Source organism: Aotus nancymaae, unplaced genomic scaffold (assembly GCF_030222135.1).
Source record: "Aotus nancymaae isolate 86718 unplaced genomic scaffold, 86718_ANA_hifiasm-v0.15.2.pri h1tg000053l, whole genome shotgun sequence".
NCBI lineage: Eukaryota > Metazoa > Chordata > Mammalia > Primates > Aotidae > Aotus > Aotus nancymaae.
The window spans coordinates 17,503,474-17,523,982 of record NW_026988467.1 but is presented as its reverse complement, the minus strand read 5'-3'; the positions used below and the strand labels follow the sequence as shown (position 1 = coordinate 17,523,982).

Here is a 20,509-nt window from a genome sequence, read left to right as displayed (position 1 = left end):
GTTCATCTTGAACTGAGCTCAAGCGATCCTCCCACCTTGGCCTCCCAAAGTGCTAGGATTACAGGTGTGAGCCAGTGCGCCCGGCCAGTGTGCCCGACAATGCGTTATTCCTGCAATACTTACTCCTACAGCACTCCCTTGAGGTGGATACTGAATCATCCCCATCTTACAGATGAAGAAATCGAGGTCACCCACCTAGGAACTAGTGTCAGAGCCTGGCTTCCATCCTGGGTTCTTCCTCCAGAGTGTGTATCACACAGACCTTGTGGATTCTCCTCTCTCTCTGTAACATTCTCTGCTCCTCAGTCATCTCGATATTATTTTTTTCTGGAAGAGCTGCTGAGAAAGAGAAGAAGGAAAGAAACCCATGTTTATTTTGGGGCCTCTATTGGCCATCTACAATGCCAAACCCTTTGTACCCTTTATTCCATTTAAATCCCATGACAGTCTTAGAGACAGGCACTAGAATCCTCATTTTATAGATGAGGAAACAGAGGCTCTGAGAGGCAAAGTGATTGCTTGTTCGAGGTCTCACCACCGCTAATTGGTGGAGCTGGGATTTGAACCCAGGTCTTCCTGATATCTGGGTTTTCCCATGAATACTGCAGCTGCCTCCAAGTTGTGGTCCATCATGACTAGAATGCCAGAGAGCAGTGGAGCAGGAGGTGGCTTCAGCCCAACTGGGAACAGAATTCCGGAGAGATCCCTGACCCAGGGATCAGGGTCAGGAATTAGCTGGGTGTGATGGCGCATGCCTGTAGTCCCAGCTACTCAGGGGGCTGAGGTGAGAGGATTGTTTGAGCCCGGGAGACCGAGGTTGCAGCGATCTGAGATCACACCACTGCACCACCCAGGGTCAAGGCCTGGGTAGATGGAACCTCTTAGACACACTGCCCAGCTGGTGTGGTGACCTGGCTTTGGGCCAAGCCCTAATGCTTGCTTGGGTATATGAGGCCATCAGTCTGAGTGTCCTGGGCGTACTGATAGGGGAGGGGTGGGATAGTGTGGTCACAGCCTCAGTGCTGCAGCTTGGCGGGGGGGCAGAGACCAGGGCAACTGAGGACAGATCAGGAGGGAGGAGGAGGGAGTGGGTTTGGGGGCACCTCTTGGTCTTTGCAAGAGGGTTTGAAGAATGAGGCAGGCTGGCTGTACATTCACTTTATAAAATAACGCAAGCTTGGCTGGGCGCGGTGGCTCACGCCTATAATCCCAGCACTTTGGGAGGCCGAGGCGAGCAGATCACGAAGTCAGGAGTTCAAGACCAGACTGGCCAACATGGTGAAACCCCAGCTCTACTAAAAAACACAAAAATTAGCTGGGCATGGTGGCTCGTGCCTGTAATCCCAGCTACTTGGGAAGCTGAGGTAGGAGAACTGCTTGAACTGGGACCCAGGAGGCGCAGGTTGCAGTGAGCCAAGATTGTGCCACTGCACTCCAGCCTGGGCTACAGAGGGAGACTCCATCTCAAAATAATAATAATAATAATAATGCAAGCTCGATAACGACGGTAAGAAAGTAGAGAATGGTAGGGCACAGTGGCTCATAGTTCTGACATCTAAACAGCACTAACATTTAAGCATTATATTTATATAATAATTATTCATATTTATAATATAGGTTTTTATATTACATATGTACACACATTTTTTTTTTTTTTGAGACAGCTGTGTTGCCCAGGCTGGAGTGCAGTGGCACAATCTCGGCTCATTACAACCTCTGCCTCCCAGATTCAAGTGATTCTCTTTCCTTAGCTTTGTGAGCAGCTGGGATCACAGACATTCACCACCACACTAAGCTAATTTTTGTATTTTTAGTAGAGACGGGGTTTGGTCTCTGCTAAAAATGTTGGCCAGGCTGGTCTCAAACTCTTGGCTTCAAGTGATCCATCTGCCTCGGCCTCCCAAAGTGCTGGGATTACAAGTGTGAGCCACTGTGCCTGGCCTTTAAAAAAAAAAAAAAAAACAAACCAATGTGTGTACATATGTAATATAAATAATTCGTATTTATTTATTTATTTTTAAGGCACTGCCTTGCTCTATTGCCCAGGCTGGAGTGCAGTGGTACAATCTCAGATCACTGCAACCTCGGTCTCCCAGGCTCAACCAACCCTTTCACCTCAACCTCCCGAGTAGCTTGGAACTACAGTCACGCACCACCACACCCAGGTAATTTTTATGTTTTGTAAAGACAGGGCTTTGCCTTGTTGCCCAGGCTGGTCTCGAACTCCTGGACTCAAGCAATCCACCTCAGCCTCCAAACTGCTGGGATTACAGGCGTGAGCCACTGTACCCAGCCCATATTTTCTTTTGATCCTTTTTTTTCCTCTGAAAATTTCAAACACAACTGAAATCTTATGCCATGTAGGTTTCCCCCGGTTTCATGTCCCTTGCCGTCACCGAGCATTTCTGTGTTACTGTCACCGTGTCTTCATGGCCATGTGTGGTGGGTTGGATCTTGCCCATTTCCAACCAGTCCGCAACCAGTGGTTCCCAGTTTCCCAGTGCTGGAAGTCATGCCATGATGGACATCCGTGTGCACAAACCTTTTTCTCGTCTGAGAGTCATCTCCTCAGACTCGGTTCCCTGGAATGGGTCCTAGAGCAAAGATGACAAATGCGGTTAAGGCTCCTGGTCCATGCTGCACAGAGCTTCCCAAAGGGGCAACTCCAAGTTCCTTCCAGTCCTTTTCTTAGAGACAGGGTCTCACTCTGCCACCTAGGCTGGAGTGCAGTGGTGCAGTCACAGCTCACTGCAGCCTTGAACTTCTGGCTCAAGCATCCCTCCTGCCTCAGCTGCCTGAGTAGCTGGGACCACAGGCACACGACACCACACACCCAGCTGTTTTTGGCGTTTTTTTTTTTTTTTGAGAAAGGGTTTTATTCTGTTGCCCAGGCTAGAGTGCAGTGGCATGATCACAGCTCACTGCAGCCTTAACCTCCACTGCAGGCTTGGGTGATTCTCCCACCTCAGCCTTTGAAGTAGCTGAGACCACAGGCATGCACCACCACACCTGGCTAATTTTCGTGTTCTTTTGTAGAAATAAGGTTTCGCCATGTTGCCCAGGCTGGTCTTGAACTCCTGGGATTAAGCAATTCGCCTGTCTCCCAAAGTGCTGGGATTACAGGTGTGAGCCACTGCCCCTGGCCTTTTGTTTTTGTTGTTTTTGAGACAGAGTCTCGCTCTGTCACCCAGGCTGAAGTGCAGTAGTGTAATCTTGGCTCACTGCAACCTCTGCCTCCTGGGTTCAAGCAATTCTCGTGCCTCAGTCTCTCGAGTAGCTGGGATTACAGGCATGTGCCACCACGCCCGGCTAATTTTTGTATTTTTAGTAAAGATGGGGTTTCACCATGTTGGCCAGGCTGGTCTTGAACTCCTGACCTCAGGTGATCCACCCACCTTGGCCTCCCAAAATGCTGGGATTACAGGTATGAGCCACCTTGCCCAGCCTGTTGTTTTTTAATAGCGTAAAGAACCAGCTGGTTGTGGTGGCAGCCGCCTGTAATCCCAGCCACTCAGAAGGCTCAGGCAGGAGAATCACTTGAACCCCAGAGGCAGAGGTTGCAGTGAGCCGAGATGGCGCCATTCCAGTCTGGGCGACAGAGTGAGACTCCATCTCAAAAACAAACCAAAACAAAAAACCTGGTCTTCTGAGCCAATGCTACCAACCCGTGCCTGGCTCCCCTGCCATCCTTGATACCCAGGGCTGCCCAGCCAGGACGGCTGCAGTCGCTGCAGAGCGGGGTTTGTTCTCAGGGGAAGTGAACACCCGCCGCGTGCCAGCTCAGCACAGCCCCTGTGCGAATGCACCGTCCGTTTGCTTTACTTCTCCAGAGCAGCAACCTGTCAACTAAAGAAAAATCAACTGCGCTGGGCACAGTGGCTCAGGCCTGTAATCCCAGCACTTTGGGAGGCCAAGTCAGGAGGATCACTTGAGGCCAGGAGTTCGAGACCAGCCTGGGCAAATAGGGCCACCCCATCTCTAAAAAGAAAAATATTAGCTGGGCATGGTGATGTACGCCTGTGGTCCCAGCTACTCAGGAGACTGAAGCGGGAGGATTGCTTGAGCCTGGGAGTTCGAGGCTCTAGTGAGCTAGGTTGGCGCCACTGCACTCCAGCCTGGGCGACAGAGTGAGACCCTGTCTCAAAGGAAAAAAAGAGAAGTCTTACTAAGGATCGTAGACTGAGGTCTACACCCAGGAGCGGTTCTGTCCGTGTTTCAGTTCACAGTTTGTATACAGGTGGTGAAGAGTCAGCACCTGCAGAATCACACCTGACATGCTCAGAAGTTACACAGAAGAGTCACATCAGGGTTTGTGCAAGAGCACATCCAGTGATAGACTCAGAGGCTTCCTCACCAGCCCCAGCCGACATTAGCTCATGTGTAGGAAAAGGCAAGGCCTCGATCTGTCTTTCAGCAATGCAGTGACTCAGGCGAGAGATGGGTGGGGGAGACCGTCGGCTCCATCCTGTTTTGTCTTCAAAGCATCTCTGCGGAGCTCTGCACAGCCCTGCACGTCAGCACAGAGGCAGCGGCTTTGTGAGCTGATGATGCTGGCAAGTGGAAAAGAGCAAACGTGGCTTCTCACATCTGCCGCTTTGTCGCACAGACTCTAATGGGGAGCCATTGTTAGTCGGATTTTGTTGATGTGGGGAATTGAGACTCCGGGAGGTAGGTGGCCCTGCTAGTGCCACACAGCAGGGAGAAGACAGGACTGGGTTGGGAACCGGGCCAGGGAGTCTCCAAAGCAGATGTTTTCTGCGTTGAAGGACATAACTCCCTGGTGACCCAGCCGCACCCCTGCCTTCTCCACCTTTGACCTTGCAGGAAGCCTTTGAGAGTGGCTGTGGCAGCCAGAAGGAGCCCTGTCACACTCAGAATGGTCTACAGCTCCAGCCCCTGCTCCTGGAGGCAGCCTGCCCTGGGTTCTGATGGTGGCTACAGCTCTTAGCAGCTGTGTGACCTTGGGCAAGTTCCATGCCCTCTCTGAGCCTCAGTCTACCCATCTGTAAGATGAGCATAATGATAGCACTTGCAGGCTGGGCGCAGTGGCTCACACCTGTAATCTCAGCACTTAGGGAGGCTGAGGTGGGCGGATCTCCTGAAGTCAGGAGTTCAAGACCAGCCTGAGTAATATGGTGAAACCTGTCTCTATTAAAAATACAAACATTAGCCGGGCGTACTGGCGGGTGCCTGTAATCCCAGCTACTTGGGTGGCTGAGGCAGGAGATTGCGCCATCACACTCCGGCCTGGGTGACAGAGCAAGACTCTGTCTCAAAACATAATAAGAAAACAATAGCACCCGCTTCCTGGGGCTCCCTTGCAGCTGAGGGGAAACCCTCGGTGGGTGGCGGTGAGCACCCCGTGCCTGACGCTGATTGCCCTTGATACATGGGGCTTACCAAGGCCATCACCCCTCTGCTCGGTCTGTCCGCAGATGAGTGGGGCAAGGACCACCTCCGGGCGGGCAAGCTGAACCTGGTGGACCTGGCGGGCAGCGAGCGGCAGTCCAAGACCGGGGCCACGGGCGAGCGGCTCAAGGAGGCCACCAAGATCAACCTGTCGCTGTCGGCGCTGGGCAACGTCATCTCGGCGCTGGTGGACGGGAGCTGTAAGCACATCCCCTACCGGGACTCGAAGCTGACACGGCTGCTGCAGGACTCACTGGGTGGCAACACCAAGACGCTGATGGTGGCCTGCCTGTCGCCTGCGGACAACAACTATGATGAGACACTCAGCACGCTGCGCTACGCCAACCGGGCCAAGAACATCAGGAACAAGCCGCGCATCAACGAGGACCCCAAGGATGCGCTGCTTCGCGAGTACCAGGAGGAGATCAAGAAGCTCAAGGCCATCCTGACGCAGCAGATGAGTCCCAGCAGCCTGTCAGGTGGGACCGCGTTGGGGGAGTGGCGGGAGGGCCGGGTCTCCAGCAGAAAACTTCCTCCCCTCTGTCTTTTTGCCTCTGACTTCCCATCTGAAAGACGGTGGGAGCATCCTCCTGGCCCTCAGCCCAGTGTGAGTGCAGGGCCCTGGGTGGTGGCAGTCCAGACGGCATGTGCTTGTCAGTGCCCTGGGAGGAGGGCAGTTGTTTGGCCTGTCCCATCTGCTGCAGGCTGTAGTCCACTCCTGCCTCTGATCTGCTCATCCATCATCCCCTCCACCCCTACCACACCCCCCCACCACACCCCCACCACACCCCCACCACACCCTGCACCACACCACCGCACCCCATCACACCCCCACCACACCCCCACCACACCCCCCACCATACCTCCCACCCCCCACCACACGCCCCACCACACCCCCCACCATACCCCCACCACACCCCCCACCATACCCCCACCACACCCCCACCACACCCCCCACCATACCCCCTACCACATCCCCCACCACACCACCACACCCCCGCCACACCCCCCACCACACCCTTACCACACACCCCCACCACACTCCCCACCACATCCCCCCACCACACCCCCCCACCACACCCCCAGCACACCCCCCAGCACAACCCCCCACCACACCCCCACCACGCCCCTCTACCACGCCCCCCATCACGCCCTTCCACCACGCCCCCACCACAACCTCCACCATACCCCCCACCGCACCCCACCACACCCCCCACCACACCCCTCCACCACGCCCCCACCACACCCCCCACCACACCCCTGTCTGCTGCTGTGTGTGACATTGTTGCAATGCGTGTTCGCTGCTCAGCAGCTGGTAACTCACTCTCCACGGCTGCATCTGCTCCTCGCAGGTACTTTGTTACTGCAGCTTTTGCACCTCGGCATTTGGCTGTCACCTGGCAGGTGGAAACCCACACCTGGAATATTGCCTGAAGGGGCTTTGGAACTGAAGGACTCTAAGATTTTCTTATCTCAGAAGCTCTTGGGGAAGGGAACACGAAAAAGCCTGGGTTTATCTGTTCATTCATCCCCCTCCCACCCACCTTCCTCTCCATCTATCTATTCTACACACACACCCATTCACCTACCCCCTCATCCACCCATCTGCCCATCCTTCCATTTACCCATCCATCTACCCACCTTATCCACCTACCCACCTTCCCACCCACCCCACTATTTATCCATCTGCATACTCACCCATCCATCCACCCACTCACCCATCCATCCATCCACCCACCCATTCACCCACATCCATCCATCCACCCACTCACTCACTCACCTATCCATCCATCCATCCATTGATTCTTCCTTCCATCCTTTCATCTACCCATCCCTCTCTCCATTCCATCAATCAATCCATTTCTTTCTTCCATCCATCCATCTATGCAGCCACCTATCCATCCATCCACGCAGCCACCTATCCATCCATCCATCTATCCATTCATCCATCAATCCATTCATTGATCCTTCCTTTCTTCCATCCATTCATCTGTCATCCATCCATGCATCCATCATCCACTGACCCTTCTTTCCTTCCATTTGTCCATGTATCCATCCATTCATCGATCTTCCTTCTATCCACCCATCTACTCATCTATAGATCCTTTCTTCCTGTCTTCTTTCCATCCTTCCATCTGTCCATCCATCCATCCATCCATCCTTCTGTCTACTCACCTACCCATCTTCCATTCATTTAATCTACCTATCCATTCACGCATTCTAATCACTCACCCTATCCACCCTACCATCCACATACACACCCATTCATTCACTCCTTACTATTCTTTTATCTATCATCCATTCTTTCATCTATTTTTCCACTCACCTACCCATCCATTGATTCAAGGTTCCCTGAGCTCCTCCTCTGTGTGTGGAGCTGTGCTGGGTACTGGATAAACAGAGATGAATCAGATACAGGCTGTGCCTCGTGGGGTACCTAATCTCCTGAGAGAGAAGGAGACTCTAATGGACCATCACATGCAGTGAGACCCACTCTAGGCCAGACAGTTGTACAGGGCAGAAAGGAGTGCATGGTCAGCCAAGTCTATCTGTGGGTGAGATGTAGTCAGTCAAGGAAGGCTCCCCAGAGGAGGCAGTAATTGAGCAGAGTCTTGGAAGAGGAGACTTTCCCTGTTAGGATGAGTGTCCAGTGTGTGCAGAGATGCACAAAACTCTAAGGTGCATTTGGGGAACTACAGAGCCCCCTGCTGGCTGCCTCGGGCATAGGGGTGATGGGAGGTGGTCAGGCAGGGCTGGAGTGGAGAGGGCCTTGAACACCATGACAAGGCATTCCGCCTCAGCCATCTGCCTTCCTCCTCTTTCCCTACTCCTCACCTCAACCCTACTCACCCCCAAGATTGCGGGAAGACAAGAATGGTGAGTGTACCAGGAGGGAGTGGGGGAGGCTCTGCCCCGACACCCAGCAGCTAACATCTGTGCAGCCTTCTAGGGGTGACGGAGGCAGCCCCCAGGGTAGAGGCTGCTAGCACCCCTCTCCCTGGATGAGGAGCAAGGAGCCCAGCCAGCAGAGTGACTGGGGTGGTGCCAAGTGGTAGCTGAGAGCTGGCAGTTATCGCCAGCTCACCTCCCAGCTCCTTAGACAAGCAACTCAGCTCCTAAGAACCTCAGTCTCTTCATCTGTAAAGGGGACATCCTAGCGAAACCTGCCTTGTGTGTTCTGTGAGGCAGCTGGGAAAACTGCCTGAGATCCAGCACGTGTGGGCCTAGCACAGGCCTGGCACGGTGGGCTCCAGAGACAACGCGTGCTGCTTTCACTTCAGCCGCGCCTTGAGACCAGGCATGCCTGACCCAAAGCTCCCTGTGTTTGCCCTGCCCAGGATTCACTGTTAGACATTCCCCACTTCGCCCTGCTTCTCCCTCTGGCATATCCCCCTTTCCCTTTCAACAAAACTTGAAACATCTGTCTACTTTTACGGGTCCCAGTTTCTCCCCTTCTGCTCTCTCTTGCCCCTACCCAGGCAGGCCCTGTCCCGTCCACTGAAGCTATCCTTGTCACCAATGGTGTCCTGTTGTGGAACCCAGTGACTGTCCTGGGGCAAGCCTTACCTTGCCGTCTCAGCACTGATTGGCTCAGCAGACCAGACCCCCTCCCTTCGTGAGACCCTTGCTTCCTAGAGGCACTCCGCCCTGGCTCCCCAGATGCCCTCTGCCCTGGGTCCCCTCCTGCCTCCCCAGCCGCCTCTCCTCAGCTCCCGGGGGTGAGTCCTCCCTGCTCCCCAGCCTCCTAACCCTGGGCTGTCCCCAGGCTGGTCCTCTGCTGTCCTTTCTCTGCACTCGCTGCTAAGGTAGCTTCACCCGGGTCGCTGGTGTTACCACCACCTCTGCATTCCTGACATGTGTGCCCCACAGCTTGGCTGTGCAATTTATGTTCGTATCCTAATTTATAAAGGTGACTGAGTGACAGCACAGAGAGGTCAGAGCTACTGAAAGGCAAGTTCACCCTGACTCACAGTGCTCCTGGAGACCCAAGGGCGGGCATGCCCCACAGGGCCCTGGGGAAGCACCAGCATTGGTCTGGAGAAGAGCTGGGGGCCCAGGGCACAGCCTTTATTGGAGTTCCTATGGGAAAGGCATGGCAGGGCCTGGGAGGCAGGTTGGGACCAGCTGGTTGGAATAATTCTGGTGGGCTTTGGGGCCGAGGGCCCAATCCTCGTTGTCTGGTGCCTGGCCCTGGCTCTGTTCAGGGCAAGGGGAATCTTGGCTTGGTGCGAGAGTTACATACAGCAGGTGGCTTGGGGGGTGGACTTGGGCTTCGTTGGTTTGTATATCAAAGATGGACTCACTGACTGTGGTTTATGGTCTCTAGGAATTAGCTCTGAAGTGCAGTCCAATGCCCAGCAAGTCCCTCAAGATAATAAAACTTCATTCAGTATAGAAAAGAATTCAGACATACTATACCATGTCCTCTGAATTCCAGACTTAAACATGCAGGCATGTAATAAGCATTTCAAACCCAACACACCCCACTCTCAACTCGACGGGCCCCAGATCTGCTAGGTGTGCAGCTCCCCACTCCAGCTGACCTCAGGTGTTCAAACCAGGCACCTTGGGGTGACCCCTGGCTTCTTGCTTTCTCTCAAATCCATGTCCAGTCAGTCAGCAGATCCTGCCGTCTCCACCTTCAAAACTGGCTACAGCCTGGCTAGGCGTGGTGGCTCACGCCTGTAATCCCAGCACTTTGGGAGGCTGAGGCGGGCAGATCACTTGAGGTTGAGAGTTCGAGACCAGCCTGGGTAACATTGTGAAACCCCTTCTTTACTAAAATAGAAAAAATTAGCTGGACGTGGTGGTACACGCCTGTAATCCCAGCTACTCAGGAGGCTGAGGCAGGAGAATCACTTGAACTCAGGAGAGGGAGGTTGTGGTGATCCAAGATCGTGCCGCTGTACTCCAGCCTGGGCAACAAGAGCGAAACTCCGTCTCAAAAAGCCCCAAAAAACAAAAAACTGGCTACAGCCTGTTCACTGCTGCCCTCCAGCCCGTTTCTGCACCCCTCGCACCCTCCCCGCCCCCCCACAGGTCTCCAGCGCCTGCCCCGGTTCCCCTCTGTCCTCTCCACACGGCAGCCAGGGAGAGCCTGTTCAGATGCAAGGCCTGTGACTGCCCTGCACACACCTGCCCTGTTCAACCTGGAGTCACAGCCAAAGCCCTCGCCTGGCCTCCACAGCCCTCATGATCTGGCATCACCCCTCGTGGACCTCTTTGTCTGTCCTGCCCATCACTCCCTCCCCTTCAGCCACAGTGGCCTCCTGGCTGGGCCAGAACAGCGCAGGCCCACAACCGCTTCGGGCCTTCGCAATCACCACGACCCTGTCCAGCAAGCCCCTCCTGTGCCCGCCGTCTCCTCGCTGCTTCCTTCATGCCTTGACTAAAAGGCCTTCAATAAATAAGCTATTGGTTTATTTATTTTTGAGGTGGAGTCTCGCTCTCTAGCCCAGGCTGGAGTGCAGTGGCGCGATCTTGGCTAACTGCAACCTCTGCCTATCCAGTTCAAGCAATTCTCCTGCCTCAGCCTCCCTAGTAGCTGGGATTACAGGCTCCTGCCACCAAGCCTGGCTACTATTTTTTGGTAGATACGGGGTTTCGCTATGTTGGCCGGGCTGGTCTTGAACTCCTGACCTCAAGTGATCCGCCTGCCCCAGCCTCCCAGAGTGCTGGGATTACAGACATGAGACACTGCAGCCAGCCTAATACACTGTTTAAGTGGCAACTTGGGCCGGGCAGTGTAGCTCACACCTGTAATTCCAGCACTTTGGGAGGCCGAGGCAAGAGGATGGCTTGAGCCCAGGAGTTTGAGACCAGCCTGGACAACATGGTGAGACCCCATCTCTACAAAAAAATAAAATAAGATTAGCTGGGCATGATGGTGTGTGCCTGTAGTCCCAGCTACTCAGGAGGCTCAGGTGGGAGGATCATTTGAGCCCAGGAGTTCGAGGCTTCAGTGAATTATAATCCTACCACTGCACTCCAGCTTGTGTGGCAGAGCAAGACCTGGTCTCGAGAAATAAATAATTCATTGCTTCTAACTCCCAGGCACCCTCTCTGCTTGCTTTTTCTTCTCAGTACACATGATCTTATAATATGTTACCCATTTTGCTTATTTATCTTGAGGGGAGGTGGGCAGGCAGGGCTGGAGTGGAAAGGGCCTTGAACTCCATGATGAGGCATTTCACCTTGGCCATCTGCCTTCCTCCTCTTCCTCCCAGTGGAAAACTCAGCGTGGGTGTGGAGTTTTGTCTGTTCAGTGCTGCATCCTCAGCGTGTAGAACATCAAGGCACTCCACAAATATTTGTCGGATGACTAACTTAGCCTTTTACATGGAGATGTGTTTGAAATAAGCTCAATACTTTAAAGTCTTTTTTTTTTTTTTAGACAGAATCTTGCTCTGTCACCAGACTAGAGTGCAGTGGCGTGATCTCAGCTCACTGCAATCTCTGCCTCCCGGGTTCAAGTGATTCCCCTGCCTCAGCCTCCTGAGTAACTGGGACTACAGGTGCGGGCCACTACGCCTGGCTAATTTCTTTTTTTCTTATTTTTTTGTATTTTAGTAGATACAGGGTTTCACCGTGTTGGCCAGGATGGTCTCGATCTCCTGACCTTGTGATCTGCCTGCCTTGGCCTCCCAAAGTGCCGGGATTATAGGCGTAAGCCACCATGCCTGGCCTACCATGAGGTCGTCTTTTTACAGATTATTGCTTACTTCCTGCATATCATGTGCTAATTCCTCATTCTGGCTGCTGATTTCTCTGTCTCCCCCAGCCCTGCTGTCCAGTCAGGCACCCCCAGACCCTGTGCAGGCGGAAGAGAAGCTGTTGCCCCCGCCTGTGATCCAGTATGACACGGAGGCTGAGAAGCAGCTGATCTGGGAGGTAAGACCCACGTGGGTGGGAACACGGAGAAGGGGCAGGCAGGTGGGGCCCAGCAGGAAGGGCAGGGCTGCCCCAGGGGTCCAAGGAGGGCACGGCTCCAGTGTGATATCACCCCACCTTCACCCTGGGGTTGATCCTAAGAAAGCTGAGGCTCAAGGAGATGCCAGGACTTGCCCAAGGTCGCACGGCAGTCTGAGGCAGGATTTGAACTTGGGTTCCTGACTCCAGACTGCAGTCAATGCCGCCTCAGGGCCTGCGTGGTGATAATAGAGGGTGCGGGGGCATCTCCGGGGTATGGTCTCCCCTTGGTTTTGAAGGACAGGTGGCTGTGGAATGGCCTGTGCAGAGGCGAGGCAGTCAGGTGGGGAGGAGTCTGTCCCCCAGCAGCCGCCAACAAACCGGGGTCTGAGCCAGGCAGCCTGTTTGACCAGCGGGTGTGTGGTGTTGGCCTCCTGGAAAAAGCTGCCACCTGGGGCACCTGGCTCCTCTCATGTGGGTGCCTCCCAACATTCCTCGGAAGCAGCGGGTCAGGTGATGCCCCTGATTTCCAGAGACAGAGTGGATCCCCAGAGCTGGATTTCCATTGCCAGGCATGGGGGGGTCTCCCAACTCCTGCCTTTGGCTCCATCTCTGACTCCCTGCTCTGTTGGTTTCCAGAGATTCCTGCCTAAATGCTGCATCCTGAGACCTGAGCATGCTGTGGAGTTTGACATGTGGCAGTCCCCTTTTTTATTCATTTATTTATTTATGAGATGGAGTCTTGCTCTGTCGCCCAGCCTGGAGTGCAGTGGCACCATCTCGGCTCACTGCAACCTCTGCCTTCTGTGTTCAAGTGATTCTGGCCTCAGCATCCCGAGTAGCTGGGACCACAGGCGCGTGCCACCACTCCCAGCTAATTTTTGTTATTTTAGTAGAGACGGAGTTTCACCATGTTGGCCAGAATCGTCTTGATCTCAACCTTGTGATCCACCCGCCTCAACCTCCCAAAGTGCTGGGCTACCGGCATGAGCCACTGCGCCCAGCCCTATTTATTTATTTTTGAGACAGCATCTTGTCGCCCAGGCTGGAGTGCAATGGTGCAATCTCAACTCACTGCAGCCTAACTCCCTGGCTCAGGTGCTCCTCCCACCTCAGCTTCCCAAGTAGCTGGGACCACAGGTGCGTGTCATTACACTTGACTAATTTTAAAGTTTTTTGTAGAGATGGGGTCTGTCTATGTTGACCAGGCTGGTCTTGAACTCCTGGGCTCAAGCGATCCTCCTACCTCGGCTTCCCAAAGTGTTGGAATTACAGGTGTGAACCATCATCGCACCGGGCATGATAGTCCCTTTAGAAAGGCCAGGGCTTTTCCCGATTTGGAACCTAATGCCAGGCAGAACACGCTCTCCAGGGACTGGGCCTGGATGTGTCCACAGCTGGACCCCGGCCACTCAACTACAACCTCCCATTGGGGTGCACCCTCAGGCCCCGGAAGCCCCTGTTGGGGACCCTTTGGGGACCTGAGGCCCAGCCTCTGGGGCAGACGGGAAGAACTGGAGGGACTCAGTTCTGCGGGCTGGAGGCCTGGGAGAAATTCACTCTAGAGCCTCGGGGGCTGCACGTGACGGGTGGGACTTGTGCTGTTTGGGAAGAGGCTCGTTGGTGCCCCCAGTGGATGCCGCCCGCGCCTGCAGGCTCTGGGAGCTCCGCGGCGGGCACTGCCTACTCTGGTTGAACGCAGGGAAGCCCACAGAAACCAGAGAAGTGAGCCTGCTGGAGTTCGGAGTGGGCGTGGAGTCACAGAGCAGCCCAGGGGCCTTTGGTCACAGATGCAGGGGTGGGGCGGGCTGCGCAGGACGGAGGCTTCCTTTCCCAGAACCCGGTGGGGCCAGCGGTCCCCGCTGTCCAGTAAGTAGGGCACTGCCGCCCCCTGGTGGTCACCAGGGAGAAGCGACGCTATTCCTGGCAGGCCCCCAGAAGTGCCACTGATGGGAGTGCTTTCTGCCCTGGGGAAGGGGTCGCCTGCCTCCTCCTCCTCATGGGGTGGCCCAGTGGCCACTGCGTCAGAGTGCTACTGCCTGATGCCACTGCCACCAGGATTCCAAGAAACCCTGAGGTGTCTTCTGTGAGCCATGCTTGGAGGAAGGGTTGAAGGTGTCTGTGCCCCCTGCCCCTCTGCTATCCCTGCTTCCCTCCTACCTTCCATGTGCTCTTTTTCACAACTCTCATATTTATTGAGCACCTACTATGTGCCTGGAACCGTGTTTCCCTTTCATTTGGGAAAAGGGAGGAGGCCCATCTTTGTAGGGAAGATGGCACGTGCTTGGGTTCCCCAGTCTGAGCCAGAGTTTTGGACCAGAAGATTCCTAGGGTCCGCCCAGCTTTCACTTTCTGTGAGTCCATCCTTATGGGCTCTGTGGCCTTGGGCAGGTTGTTTGAGCTCTCTGAGCCTCTGTCTCATCTGCTAGCGGCTTTCCTGCTGCTTTCTGAGGATGTAAGAGGATGAAACAAAGGGGCATCTTCTCCTTGGTGGGCTGTGTGTCATGTACCAAGTAGGAGCTGGGGGTCAGCTCCATTGTTCAGTCCTTAACAGGCATATTGTGCGTGTGTGCTGGGTGCTGGACATGCTAGCTGGAGGGGGATGTGGGGCCAAGAAAGAGCCTGTAATCCCAATACTTTGGGAGGCCAAGGTGGAAGGATCACTTGAGGCCAGGAGTTTGAGACCAACCCGGGCAACAGAGTGAGACCCTCCTACTCTATAAATTTTTCATTTTTTAATTTTTATTTTATTTTTATTTTTGAGACAGAGTCTCACTCTGTCACCTAGGCTTGAGTGATCTCAGCTTACTGCAACCTCCACCTCCCAGGTTCAAGTGGTTTCGTGCCTCAGACTCCCGAGTAGCTGAGATTATAGGTGCGCCACCATGCTTGGCTAATTTTTGTATTTTTAGTAGAGACGAGGTTTCACCATGTTGGCCAGGCTGGTCTTAAACTCCTGGCCTCAAGTGATCTGCCTCAGCTTCCCGAAGTGCTGAGGTGTGAGCCACTGGGCCCAGCCTATAAGTTTTTTTAAAAAAATTAGCTGACGGTGGCATGCCCATAGCCCCAGCTATTTGGGAGGCTGAGGCAGGAGGATTGCTTGAGCCCGGGGGGTTTGAGGCTGGAATGAGCCATGATTATGCCATTGCACTCCGGCCTGGGGGACAGAGTGAGACCCTGTCTCAAAACCAAAACCAAACCAAAAAGCATCAAGAACAGTTTAGAAAAGTCTTCACCGGCAGGTAATTATCACAGTGTTGTACAACTGGATTCTTCTGGCTTACTTACATGTTCTGTATTGTTTGAATAACAAAAAACAATACTGAAAGGTGGGTTTCAAAATGATGATAAAATGCTGCCTGCCCTCTGGCCCACCCCCTCACTCTCCCAGGAGTATGAAGAGCGCCTGGCCTGCCTGACAGCTGACTATAAGGCTGAGCAGGAGTCTCGGGCCAGGCTGGAGGAAGACATCACTGCCATGCGCAACTCATATGATGTCAGGCTGTCCATGCTGGAGGAGAACCTGCGGAAGGAGACAGGTGGGTCCTCTTTGTCCCCTGGGGCTGTCTCGAGGGAAGGCGGCCTCTTTCCACCTCACTGTAGTAACTACGTCACAGAACATTTTCCACACCCCAGGCTCAGGTCTGTTTTGTCCTCACAAGGGTCCAGCAAGGTAGGTACCACAATTATGCTCATTATATAGATGAGGAAACTGAGGCACAGAGAGGCTAAGTAACTTGCCCATGGTCACACAGCTGCTAAAGGAGAGTCAGGATCTGAACCCAGGCAGTCTGGCCCCAGAGCTAGTGTTCTCACCCACAACACTGCACTGGGATGGGTTAGCCGCAGGCTGGGCCCCAGCTCAAGGTGGACTGTGAGCGATGGAGTGCCACCCTTTCTTTAGAGGCGAACCCCACATTTCTGTGCTTTCCATAGTCTCTCTTACTTTTGAGCCTCTCTGTTACCAAAGCAACCACATCCCATAATAAGGATTTAATCCTTAGCAACAACTTTTTACCTGTCTGGAAGTTTTTGTCTTTTTTTTTTTTTTTTTTAAAGATGGGGTTTCACCATGATGGTCAGACTAGTCTTGAACTCCTGACCTCAGGTGATCCACCCACCTTGGCCTCCCAAAATGCTAGGATTACAGGCATGAGCCACTGCGCCCGGCTGTCTTCTTTTTTAAAAAAAAAAAAAATATTTTTTTCTGAGATGAAGTCTTGCTGTGTCGCCCAGGCTGGAGTGCACTGGCACAATCTCGGCTCACTGCAACCTCCACCTCCCAGGTTTAAGCAGTTCTCATGCCTCAGCCTCCTGAGTAGCTGGGATTACAGGTGCCTACTACCACACCCGGCTAATTTTTGTGTTTTCGGTAGAGACGGGGTTTTGTCATGTTGGCCAGGCTGGTCTTGAACTCCTGGGCTCAAGCGATCCACCTGCCTCGGCCTCCCAAAGTGCTGGGATGACAGGCATGAGCCGCCGCGCCCGGCCGTTAGTTTTGGTCTTCTTTTTGCCATCCTAGGATGTTCTCTCACACCAGTGTCATTCAACCCATGCTGCCCAGAAGCCCAGACTTCCTGGCACTCATGGACAGTGTAGAATCCAGGCCTGTAAGGTGACGGTACTGATCGCACCGTCGGGACTGCTCGTCATGCGTTACTGCATGCTGGGTACTGTGTGGGTGCTTTACCTGCACCCCCTCATTGAGCCTCTCCCCAGTCCAGCGGGTTAGGACTCCCTGAATCCACCCATAACCATGTGGAAAACAAGGCGGAGAGAGATCCAGGCCGTTTAGCTGGGGAGTGGATACCATATTTCAGCAAAGGGGAAATCAAGACCCTCTTAGGGGGGCCTGACACAGCGATAAAGAAATGGGTGGGAGGTAAGAGAGGCGCCGGGAGCCCCTGAGCGGGAGCAGTAAGGGGCCCATGTGAATGCAGCCCTGCCTCAGCTGGGAGGGAGACCCACTCCTGGAGGAGACCCAGGGGAAGAGGAGGGGGCAGATTCTAGAATTTTCTGTTTTTCGGAGTGCTCCCTCTAGTCCGGATTGAATATGAGGCCTCCAGCTGATCGTCTGGTTTCTGGAGCTCTGACGTTCATCCGCAGCATTCATTCACTTAGCTCCCGTGGACCAAGCATATCCACTGGACAAGAGCCCTGTGCTGGGCGCTCCAGCGGGGGCCCCTAGGGCACCTGGGCATGAAATCTGCTGAGCTCTCAGCCTTGGAAGGCAATGAGGCCCCAGGAAGCCTGCCAGTGTGTAAAGAGTGGTCCCAAGGCAGGGTGTGATGTGAGAGCCCAGCACTTAGTGGTTGTGGAGGTCAAAAATCGGAGAAATCAGTGTTGGTCAGGGAAGACTTCCTGGAAGAGGTGGAAGGAGGCAGGGTTTGGGTTCTGATGGGGCAGAGATGGGAAAGCAGGCAGGCTGTAGCCAGCCTCTGGGGGCACCTAGGAGGCTCTGACTCTTAAGCTGGTCTTTTAGAAACAGTGGGCTTGGGCCACCTTCTAGGGAAGGGTCTCTCCTTCTGACCCTTTAAAAGCCTCAAGGAAGTTCTCCATTTTGCAGGGGCTGTCCTGCAGGTGGGAGTCCTCTACAAGGCTGAGGTCATGTCCAAGGCTGAGGTCATACCTAGGGCTGAGTTTGCTAGCAGGTCTGAGTACCCGCCTGCTTTCCAGTATGAGATGGTGGCAAAGCCCGAGGTCTTCTCCACAGCTGACCCTCTGCCCAGTGACGATGTCTCCAAGACTGAGCTTTCCTCCAGGTTTGCGGAGCTGCCCAAGGTAGAGCCCTCCAAGTCTGAGGTTTCTCTGGGCTCCAGCGAGTCATCCACGCTGGAAGAAACCTCTGTGTCTGAGGCTTTCCCTGGGCCCGAGGAGCCCTCCAATGTGGAGGTCTGCATGCCCATTGTGCAGTCCGGGAGCAGATACTTCCTGGATGAGTGCCTCGGGCAGGAGTCCGCTGGGCATCCGCTAGGGGAGCGGAACCACCTCCAGGAAGAGGAGCCGCAGGAGGAGCCCCTGCAGGGGTTACTAGGCCTGTGGGACCCGTTTGCTGGGGTGGAAGCCAAGCTGGCCAGACTCTCCTCCACCACAGCCAGGACAGACGCACCCCAGGCAGACGTCCCCAATGTCCCCGTGCAGGTAGCTGATGTCATGCGTGGATGTGAACACAGAGCAGCCAGAGCTTGCCGAGGGCCCGGAGTGCACTGTCCACACACTGTCCACACGCTTGGCCTCTGCTGCTCTGCACAGTGGCTGTCGTTCCACTGTGTCCGCTGTGGCTCTGGCACTGGTGGCTGGTTCGGAGCACTGGGGTCCAGGGGTCTGGGGAGGAGAAGCTCTGTCTCGTGCTCTGTAATTCAATAAGAAAATTGGGGTCAAGATGCAAGGTGATGCCAGGTGGACACCTGTTCTGCTGATGGAGGGACAGCTGTACAGGGCATTTGCCCAGTTGCCATGGTTACACTGAGCTTCCTGGCCTGCAGGAGCCTTGGGCAACCCTTACTGGCTCGTGAGCTCCATAGCGACTAGGTAGGGGGTCTGTGGGGATCCAGCCACCTTTCAGTGACCATGAGGCCCCTGGGATGCTGCCCATGTTGTTCTAGATGGTGACTTTCAAAGCTTCCTTAGCCTTGGTGGCCTTTGTGTAAAGGAATTGAGGCCCAGTGTGTGCAGAGGATGAGGGCTGCAGGTCAGGGCTGGTGGCCCCTAAGACACCATCAGGGAGCCCTGTTTGAACACCCCAGGGGAGCGAGAGAAGGCTTTCAATCTCCCCACATTTATAGAAGAAGAAGGGAATCTGGACTTGAGTGCAGGCTGTGCATGGGGCCTGGGGCGGGCTTTCGACAGGGCATGGCACGGATGGTGCGGCCAGGGCAGCTGGGGCTAGAAGTGACTCTGAGTGGGACCCAGGCATGAAGGAGGGGCAGGGGAAGCAGCAAGCAGAGGGGACAGCAAGTGCCGAGGTCCTATGACTGGAAGGACCTTGACTTTCTCAGCAATGGAAATGGAGGCCAGGGTGGCAGGGGAGGCTGTGGAGGCAGGGAGCCAGTAGGAGGAAACTGGACTTTTCTGCAAACATGACGGGAAGTCGTGCAGGGCTCTCACCGGGAACGGGATGCCATTGCTTTCTATTTTAAGATGGCACTGGCTGCCTGTCGAGACTGGATTGTGGGAGGTCCCAGCTTGGGGGTGTCAGTGGGAATGGCGGCAGTAAGAAACTCAACAGGGGGCTAGATGCAGTGGCTCATGCCTGTAATCCCAACACTTTGGGAGGCCGAGGCAGGCGGATCACAAGATCAGGATTTCAAGACCAGCCTGGCCAACATGGTGAAACCCTGTCTCTACTAAAAATGCAAAAATTAGCCGGGCATGGTGGCGGGCGCCTGTAATCCCAGTTACTCAGGAGGCTGAGGCAGGAGAATCGCTTGAACCTGGGAGGCGGAAGTTGGAGTGAGCCGAGACCATAGCATTGCACTCCAGCCTGGGTGACAGAGTGAGACCATGCCTCAGAAATAACAACAAAAAGAACTCAATAGGGCGTGTTTTTGTGTCACTGATGTCCCCGAGCCAGAGGTGATCTGTCCCGGCTGCAGCCAGTGGAACGGCCGTGTTCTGAGACAGATTCGCCTGGGAGCCATCGCGGGGGCGGCCTTCCCACCTCCACCTGGGTTTCTCTTCACACTCAGGAGGTGGATCTGGTCTCGGAAGTGGCCTTGGAGGTGGTGCCGACAGCAGAGCCTGGCGTGGGGTTAGAGGCTGAGGCCCCAGTGGCCCCGGGGGCTCAGCCTCAGCCCCCGCCAGCCATGGCCGACGTGAGGAGGGAAAGCGTGGGCATGGAGGTGGCAGTGCTGGCCGGCGACCTGCTGCCTGTTGTGGACCAACAGCAGGTGCTGGCCCGGTAAGCAGCAGAGCATGGGGCTGGCAGGAGCCGGCGGGGGGTGGGAAGGGGCTGCCTTCCAGGACTGAGTGGGGGCGCCATAGCTCCTCCCAGCTCTCCCTTCTAATGGGGTGGGGCAGCCCTGATCCCCTCTCCAGGTGCAGTGGGGACTGGGTGGGCAGGGCTCTGCTCCGGAAGCTCCACAGGCTGCCACCAGCATCCCTTGTCAGGCCTACTGGGGAGCAGCCACTCTAGGGAGAAAGTGAGGGCGTCTCACCCTCCTGGCCTTGGCAGGGCCCCACCTTCAGGTTT

At 54.8% G+C, this 20,509-nt stretch overlaps 1 protein-coding gene across 1 annotated transcript in view; it reads left to right on the top strand.

Moving 5' to 3' along the window:
• Positions 1-20,509, top strand: part of KIF17 (kinesin family member 17) — a 39,596-nt gene that overhangs the window by 7,631 nt on the left and 11,456 nt on the right. The window contains 5 exon segments of the mRNA XM_064363704.1: positions 5,436-5,888; positions 12,191-12,300; positions 15,710-15,857; positions 17,885-18,459; positions 20,007-20,218. Of these exon segments, the coding sequence (XP_064219774.1) occupies positions 5,436-5,888; positions 12,191-12,300; positions 15,710-15,857; positions 17,885-18,459; positions 20,007-20,218 (1,498 nt within the window).